Genomic DNA, 8,755 nt, shown 5'->3' with positions numbered 1-8,755 from the left:
CGATCCTGGTCTCGAGGATTCTATCTCGCTGGTGAGAGAACCAAATCGAGTATCTACAGCTTGTGTTTGGTTTTCTGATTCGATAATTCAACAATGCTGGATCGAAATTGTTGAAATCTCTAATGAAATGGCGATTATCGGTTCTCACTTTTCATTTCATAGTTTGAATGTTGCCGTTTCTTCGTATCCAAATTTATCCGTACCTCCTGTTTCTCTAGATATGTACGAGCTTTTGATGAGGGAAACTGATGCGTGTTCTTGGCAAATTAGGTTTGGGAGGAGAGAACACAGGGGAATTCATCATTGTTCAATGGCCAAAAATTCAGAGTATGCAATATACTTTTTGCCTAGCGTTTCATGTTATATTAATTTGAGTTTCGAAATTGCAAGGATCAAAAAAAAGATGATGAGAATTAATGCACGAGATGTATTGTCTTTGAAGTTGTTTCGTACTTGGGTCACTAATCAAAGTAGCTACTTCATTCAATGTAATCAAATTTCCACTAAAATTTGTTTAAAAATGTTCAGTCTGGATCATATTGTTTAGATGGTGATGGTGATGGCGATGAAGTACCACACGTCTGCCTTCGCCTTGGACTGACAGATTACAGGTTACTCATTTATCTCTCTTTGTCATTTTTTGCATAGGATCAGAAGGAACTCTAATTTGTCGATTCCTGGTATACATGAAGAGAGTAATTGATCACGGACATGGTTTCCTAGGACTTTTGTAGGAACGAATTTGAGTTCTCTGTGGGAGAGGTTCCTTGTTACATCAGAAGGTACACACAAATACCAACCTCCGAGAAACTTTTTGTGATCATTGTCTAGTTTTGTGTTGGGAAACTGGAGAGCTTCCAGGTGATTTGACCAGGTTTCTTAATCGCCATAGTTTTGTTCTCCCAACAGATGACTCTGTAAGATGTCGACATACATCAAGTCCACTGGGTAATGGTGCAGTGATCGAGACTTCTGACAAAAAGATTATTGTGTTACGCCGGAGTGATAACGTCGGGGAATTTCCAGGTCACTACGTATTCCCTGGAGGCCATCCAGAGGTATTCACATTAAGCAGCATCATATCGTCTCTTTTCTAACTCTTTTGTGCATGGTTGATGAATTTTAACATTGCAGCCAATAGCAGTAGGTATCGATGATTCTCATCAGCTTGAGAAAGATGGTGAAACCAGTGAGCTTTTAAACAAGAAGGTAGCTCAAGAAATGTTTGATAGCATTATCAATGAAGTTGTCGAAGAAACTGGAATACCAGCATCATCTCTTGTAAGTCAGAGAGGGTTTTTCTTTTATTCTTACTTAGGATCCCTAGAGACATCTAAATCCTGATCGGTGTTTTACAATCACAGAGCTCTCCTCTCTTCATCGGAATATCTCGGAGGGAGCTAAATGTGAGACCAGCTATGTTTTTCTTTATCAAGTGTAGTCATCATTCAGATGAGATACCAAGATTATACTCTATTGCTGAAGATGGGTTTGAGTCAACACAGCTCCACACTGGCTCTATGGTTTAGTTTTTAACCCTTCAACATACATGTTTTACTCTCTAAAATGCTATGATCCCATCATTGAGTAAATGTAGCTTCTCTTTATAATAATCGATCAGGACGAGCTGAAGACGATGACATCAAGAATGCCAGGTTGCCACCATGGCGGTTTTGCGCTCTACGAGCTGATGCTTCAACGTCTCAAGAACACTGATGAAACGCTTTTAACATCGACCTAAGAGTAATGAACTTGAAACTTATTGTAAGTCGTCTTATGGCTTGCAAATAATCACCATATGTGTGGTATGTGGATAAGTGAATTCAATAGCTCATTTGCTATTTGAGAATCTAGTATGATTGTTTAGCGACGAGTTGTTTGTATTGTCATTACTAAATTCCTTAGTTAATAATAAATTTGCAGCATTATTAGAGGTTCATGTGTGCATAAGCATCTAATCATACGAGACATTCTTGCATTTGATTTTGATTAGAAAGCTACAACAGGGATGATATTAAACCGTTCAAAAATGTCATGTAAACCATTCATGCTTTTTTAACCGGATTTGGATGAATCTCTTTGTCCTTGTTGGAAGTTCTTCCTAATAAATGCAGATAGACTAGCCGTAGCAGCACGACCGTTCTCTACACACAGGAAATAATCATCCACTGAAACAAAAACAAAAACAAAACAAAGGCGCGGTTGAGAAACAAAACTTCTTAAAACGACATTACTCAAACAAAAGAAATGTATGAACACAACAGACCACATATAATGTAGCATCCTGAGTTTAATTAAGAAAGAGAAGTTATAGCAATACCTGACATTACTCCATAGGTAACTGATGTAATGAGCCCATGCTCTACAGGCTCGCCTTCTGATGATCCTTCCGGGAGCACAGAGAGAGTTGTATTTGGGAAGACTAAATAAGCGAAAGCCGTCATTTTCTGTCCATTGTAGTTCAAGTAAGTATAAACAATACCGAGAAACGAAAAAATGATAACAGTAATGGACAACAAGGTCTTTTTAATTAAACCTTTTCTTCAAGCTTGTTTGGATCGAGTACGACATATCCATTATCAGCCAGGCAACAACATATAGCAACTGACAAATTAAAACGCCGATGAAGCAATTAGAAGAAGCAAAGAAAGTGAATTAGAGGAGCATAAGTTGCAACTATATATATATATATCTACCAGCGAGATGCTTCATAGGTATTCCTGCGTCTACAAGAGCTGCACATGCTGCGTTTATAGCACACGGTAAAAGCTACACAAAATGAATTAAGGAACAAGCAAACCAAAGCTGTCTTTTAAATCAATGCACCATATTGAAAATAAATGAATATGTATCTCACTAAAACATATTCATTATTCCAGAGCTAGGATTTACAAGCGTTCACTACTCTTTATAAATGCTCAACCGGATTGAATGTGCTTGAGAAAACATCAGTAAATGGTTACTGGGCATCTTAAAAAGGATACAGAACCATCATCATGTACAACCTACACGGCAAGCAAAAATGAAAAACATCAGAATCAGACATACAACTCAAATTGATGAAATGAGATTCTACAAGACAGGACACTATTAGAAAGACAAAGGCATTATGATGGGTTACTCACCTGGATTATCACTGATGTGGTGGTATTTGGATTTACAGTCAAAACACAAATACTCTGTATTGTCCTTTTTAGTATCATCTCATACTCCTTTTCGGCTTTTCCTAAAATTACACAGTTAAAATCAGTCAGAGACACTAAGTCTTTCCCGATGAAATCAAGAACCACCTACAACAGCATGATCAAACTAAATGCATTTATAATACCTATCTGCCCGGATTTAGGTTTCCATATGAGTTCAAAGCAAGCCTTCTCAGGGTTCTCGTTCTTCTTCGTTCCTGCTTTAGGTCCATAAACTGCAGCTAGGACTTTTGTATCCCCTAATATATAAACGAGAAGCATACCCATTAGAAAGTTCCATGAATCCCATTCGAAAAGGAGTAGAAAGCTAGATTATATGTAATTTAACAAAAAGAAAGATGGAGACTAAAACAAGTACCTTGCGACCAGCTAGCAGAGCCATGAGGACGATGAAGAATGTTACGAGAACAAGCAAGAGGTCTCAGTTGATTAGGCGTTCTGCCATCTTCTCTGTCGATCTCCATAGCTCTAAATACTTCTCTACACAACAGAGTTTTAGTAAGTGTCTCTCTTCCTAAATTAAAGTTGCCAAATTTCTGAATTCTACCACTGAGAAAACAGAAAGTAAAAACCAAATACACAGAACCGAAAAAGATACAGAAACAGAATAGCAGATCATATTTCTCTAACTCTAACGTAGAACTGAAAACGATGGATTAAGAACCTGTTTCAAGCTCAACAAAAAAAAAATTCATGGTCTACATCGTTCTGACCAACATTCTGTGTAGGCTTTTTGTTTATTGAAGCAAAAACTCCTTCTTTCAGTTCTAAAATACTCGTTATTTATCTCCTACTCTGTTCAAAGTTCACAGCATTAAAAGAAAAGAAGCAGAGATAGAACACGAATTTACACAGAACTAAGCTAGAAGAAGAAACGATTCCTTATCAGAAGACTAACCAACAGAAACTAAGTGACGATTAAATGATTTTCACCTCAATTTAAATGAAGAACTGAAGATAAGAGCCGGCGATTTGCAGTCCTCCACGGACTAACCAGAGGAAAGAAGAAAAAGAACGTCCTGAAGAATTAGGGTTTATGGTTAAGTTTCAAATCAATTAAAGTGTTTGTTTTTATCTTGTACCGATAACCGGCCGGTCCGGTTTTTAAGAACATTGGTTTAATTTGTAAAACATTCTGGGGAAAGATAATCCGGAGTTTGAACCTAATCAAATCTTGCCGAGAAAATCTCGAGTAACTGACGGAAAAATCCTACCGATTCCTTGCATCGACGATATCAAATTTGTTCTAAATTTCCGGCGATATCTCGAGGAAGATGGATGAAGAATTGTTGGAATTGCAGCGCCAGTTCGAGTTCGCTCAGCAGGTGAAGTCAAGCGTCAGATTATCGGATCGAAATGTCGTCGAATTGGTTCAGAAGCTACAAGAGCTTGGCGTCATAGACTTCGATCTTCTTCACACCGTCACAGGAAAGGAATACATCACTCAGGTACCGATTCTATTTCGCTTTCTCTCTTGTTTCGTAAGCAAAAGCCGTTGTGAATACACTCCAGAAGAATCATCACAAGGTTTCGCATTCTGTACTGTGTAAATGGTGCGAAATACGGATAAATCTGCTTGTTGCATGAGGAGGTTGATCGGAAAATGAATTCAAATTTGCTTGATCGAGCTTTTAGCGTTTTCTGTAATACTGTTTGTCTTTTGATTGGTTCGCAGGAGCAATTGAGGAATGAATTTGCGAGCGAGATCAGTAAATTAGGCCGTGTCTCTGTCATTGATCTCGCAGATACGATTGGAGTTGATTTGTATCATGTGGAGAAGCAAGCACAAGATGTGGTCTCGAGTGATCCAGGGCTAATGCTTGTCCAGGGAGAGATAATATCGCAAACATATTGGGACTCGATTGCAGAAGAAATAAACGAGAGGCTCCAAGAGTGCAGCCAAGTTTCTGTGGCTGAGCTTGCTGGTCAGTTACAGGTTGGCTCTGAGTTGGTACAATCCGTTTTAGAGCCTCGACTTGGAACTTTGGTAATGGTTGCTTCTCCTATAATAAGCTCTCCACATTGTTTAAGTGAATGAGGAGCTATGATATATGTAGATGTTTTTTTTTATCTTTCTTAGGTGAAAGCAAGGCTAGAAGGTGGACAGTTATATACACCTGCTTATGTAGCACGTGTGACTGCTATGGTTAGAGGTGCTTCCAGGGGTATCTTTGTTCCTTCCAATTTGTCGGCATTGTGGACGCCATTGCAACAGTTGGTACAAGAAATGAATGGAGCTAGTGGAGTCCCTATTGAGAATTCGTTTTCCAGTCTATATTTAACCGACTGTTGAAGGAAGAGGAGATGCTTGGATCACTTCGTGCTGGCACCCATTGGACTCCTAGTGTATGTTATTAAAAATCTTGTTTTTTTTTTAGGTTTCTGGCATCTAATGCATTTTCCATGCTTTCTATTTCCTATGTTCAGTTAAAATTCATCAGATTAACTCAGCAGTTTTATTTTGGTGGCAGGTATTTGCAATTGCTCAAAAGGAATGTGTAGACTCTTTTTTTTCACAGGTTTGCTCACCATTTTTTCTAAAATGTCCTTATGTACGACGAGTTAATTTATTCATCGGTTGGTTGCGGAAAAGAACTAAAATTAAACTAAAATTCTTGATCCTCGGTTCAGGATCGATTCCCTCACTGTATTGCCTGCATCATTCACGTCACAGGATGCAAACAAGATGTTGCTTCTTTGTCCCTCCGTCCAATCAGCTCTCAAGGTGGGATTTTGATCAAATGTGATAACCAGTCAATGCTCTTTTGCTATTAATTGCTGATTCCTTTTCCCTTCCAGGCTGAGAAAGCACTTATATTGGGTGAATCCTATGTCCTAAGCAGTGGGTTCATTAAGGTAAACATATTAAATAAAGAATATCATTAGTAGTTTCCTTGCGAGCTGTTTGTCTCTCCCGTTTGCTTTTCTCTATATGGACTATGTCTTAGTTTGACTTACTAATTTTTAGGGCATATATGATCAAATTGAGAAAGAGGCAGAAGCTTTCAGCATCCAAGCTTCTACTGCTAGTTTGGTAGTTCCTTCAAGCAAATCTTCAGAGTCGACAGAAAGTATACCTGCTAATACGGACAGAGGATCAAAGAAGAAAAAAGGGAAGTCTGTCAGCATGAAGACAGCAACCGTTGAGACTGTTCCAGATGATGAAGAGGAAGCTCGTCCTAAATCTAAGAGAAACCATAAGAAAGGCAGGGATATATCGTCGTCTCAGAAGTTAGATTCGAAAGCAGGAGGCAAGAAAGAGTCCCTTAAGGCGCAAGAAGGTAATAACGTTATTCCGCCAGAGGAATGGGTGATGAAAAAGATCGTCGACTCTGTGCCTGAATTTGAAGACGAAGGTACATCTGAGAAAGTCTTTCTTATGTATGCATAAAAAATAATCTAGCGATCGCTCATGTGACAGAAGCTATGTGGTTTCTGGCAGGTTTGGAGAACCCAGATTCAGTTCTTAAGCATTTAGCTGATCATATGAGACCTATGCTCATTAATTCACTAAAGGAGAGAAGAAAGAAAGTCTTCACAGAAAATGCAGATAGATTGAAGCGCTTGATGGATGATCTTCAGAAAAAGCTTGATGAGGTTGACACTAACTGCTTCAACTATAGCTTTATCTTTTGTTAGACAATCAATGTCTTTCCTGCGATTCTCATTTTATTGGCTTTCCTTTTGGCAGTCCTTCCTAAATATGCAGCTGTACGAAAAAGCGCTAGAACTGTTTGAAGATGACCAATCGACTTCAGTAAGTACTTTCAGTTCATTTTGCAAGCGGCACTTGCTAACTAAAGAATATAGTGTAACAATTTATTTTCTTCTGGTCCTAGGTTGTTTTACATAGGCATCTGCTGAGAACAACAGCAGCTACAATTGCTGATACACTTCTTCATGACTTAGTAAGTCAAAAATAAGGTAAATAGAGATTTCTGAGGTCATTTTCTTAATTTATTAACTAATTTAGCTTTGATTATCAAAACAGGACATCCACAACAAATTGAAGAATGGTATTGAAGTTGAAGATTCCAAAGCTCAAGATCCGGTTTTGCTTGATTCTTCTGAAAGAACGGCCCTTGTAAGTCAATTTGATGACAAAAAATTTAACTAAGTACTTTGTTATTGCACTTTATATTCTAAAATAATGTTAGCTGATGTTCAAAGTTCTCGTGTTTTCTTTTCCTTTTGGGCAGGCTAAAAATCTCAACGGTCCATTATCGAAAAGGGCCCTTGCCCTAATTGAGGCATTGGAAGGGAAGGTCAGATATTCGTTAGTGAACATAGAGCCAGAGTTTTTCAATTCTGTTAGAATCTGAATGCGAGTCGGTGATTGAAACAAATGATATGAACTACTGGTTGAGAATGGAATCTTATGATTACTTAGGCCTGACCACTACATTTAAATTCCTGTTCCACCTATTCCTGATAATCACCCTGTTAAAGGGAGTATTTAAAGCCTTTTGTTTCACTTTTTTCTTTCCTTCTCGTGAATAATAAAATAAACTCCATTGATTGAATTATTCGTGTGTTTCAGCGCGTAGACATTTTCATGACCACCTTCAGAGAGCTGGCAGGGGAAAGGTATTATAGTTCATACTTATCAAGATATTTCTGAAGCATGTCTGTTTACTATTCACCAGATCGACTGAATGTCATCTTCATCTTTGCAGTGGATTGGTCTTGAAAAAGCTTGACAAGAAACTGGAAAGGACTCTCCTACATGCATACCGCAAGGTGTGTACCAAAAACATATTGTTGTTTCAACATATTAAAATGACCTCATCACTTCTTTTTATCTGTTGACGATGTTTTTTCTTGTGCTTGCAGGATTTGATATCTCAAGTTTCTACTGAATCAGACCCCGTTGCACTTCTCGCTAAAGTTGTTTCTCTCCTTTATATTAAGGTATGTTTCCATGTTAGCGTAAAATACATCCTAAGTTGAAAATCCGGATATCAAGTTATGGTTGGAAATTTGACAGGTTCACAACAAAGCTTTACAAGCCCCTGGTCGAGCTATTGCTGCAGCTATTTCACACTTGAAGGTATTACAACGTAGAAAAAAATAATTAGTTAGCGTCTTTTCACTTAGTATCACATCTTGGTCTGACGTCAAATTCAACTTTGTAGGATAAACTTGATGAATCTGCGTACAAGACTTTGACGGATTACCAAACAGCAACTATCACTCTTCTTGCTCTAATGTCGGCTTCATCGGGAGAGGTTCAAATCTCCTCTTTGTTTTTTCGGGATATAACCATTTTACTCTCTTTAGAAAAATGATCTCTTAAGCTGTTTCAATTCATATGTACAGGAACATGACTGCTCTGCCGATAGAATCCTGACCAAACGGGAACTTCTCGAGAGCCAGATGCCAATCCTTCGAACACTTGTCCTCGGCGAATCACAGCCACAACAATCCTAGTCCAACAAAAAGTCATCCCTGAAGGTTTCTTAGTTCCTTAAATGTTTTGCTGATATTACCGTGATTATCACTAGACTAAAACTTGTTAGGACTAAGATATGGACTCATGTTTACATAATTCA

The 8,755-nt window shown here is 38.2% G+C and overlaps 2 protein-coding genes and 1 pseudogene across 4 annotated transcripts in view; 2 read left to right on the top strand and 1 right to left on the bottom strand.

The window, feature by feature from the left end:
- Window positions 1-1,777, top strand: part of LOC18014066 (nudix hydrolase 9) — a 3,229-nt gene extending 1,452 nt beyond the window's left edge. Inside the window, exons 2-9 of one of the 2 annotated variants that reach the window (XM_006418873.2) lie at window positions 1-31; window positions 271-327; window positions 529-611; window positions 724-782; window positions 910-1,058; window positions 1,135-1,281; window positions 1,365-1,523; window positions 1,622-1,777. The exon at window positions 1-31 is cut by the window's left edge and continues 12 nt beyond it. In XM_006418873.2, the coding sequence (XP_006418936.2) occupies window positions 1-31; window positions 271-327; window positions 529-611; window positions 724-782; window positions 910-1,058; window positions 1,135-1,281; window positions 1,365-1,523; window positions 1,622-1,741 (805 nt within the window). In that variant the 3' untranslated portion in view covers window positions 1,742-1,777. The other variant, XM_024153733.1, reaches the window with a different exon arrangement.
- A 131-nt stretch (window positions 1,778-1,908) lies between these two features.
- LOC18014055 (exosome complex exonuclease RRP46 homolog) lies at window positions 1,909-4,264 on the bottom strand. Of its 2 annotated transcripts, none has more exons than XM_006418872.2 (9): window positions 4,137-4,234; window positions 3,562-3,678; window positions 3,329-3,442; window positions 3,126-3,226; window positions 2,985-3,005; window positions 2,697-2,769; window positions 2,537-2,604; window positions 2,321-2,447; window positions 1,909-2,168 (listed from the first exon to the last, which is right to left on the bottom strand). In XM_006418872.2, exons 2-9 carry the CDS (start codon window positions 3,665-3,667, stop codon window positions 2,056-2,058), a joined length of 723 nt encoding a protein of 240 aa, XP_006418935.1. In that variant the 5' UTR covers window positions 3,668-3,678; window positions 4,137-4,234; the 3' UTR covers window positions 1,909-2,055. The 2 variants fall into 2 exon arrangements, with proteins under 2 accessions (XP_006418935.1, XP_024009502.1); XM_024153734.1 differs by having other exon boundaries at window positions 1,910-2,168; window positions 3,562-3,683; window positions 4,137-4,264.
- Window positions 4,265-4,360: 96 nt separating this feature from the next.
- LOC18014054 lies at window positions 4,361-8,741 on the top strand (annotated as a pseudogene).
- The last annotated feature ends 14 nt before the right edge of the window (window positions 8,742-8,755 follow it).

This window comes from Eutrema salsugineum, unplaced genomic scaffold, assembly GCF_000478725.1.
Source record: "Eutrema salsugineum unplaced genomic scaffold, Eutsalg1_0 scaffold_4, whole genome shotgun sequence".
Classification (NCBI taxonomy): domain Eukaryota; kingdom Viridiplantae; phylum Streptophyta; class Magnoliopsida; order Brassicales; family Brassicaceae; genus Eutrema; species Eutrema salsugineum.
Note: the sequence above shows the minus strand (reverse complement) of the source record. Positions and strands in the feature narration are given on the sequence as shown.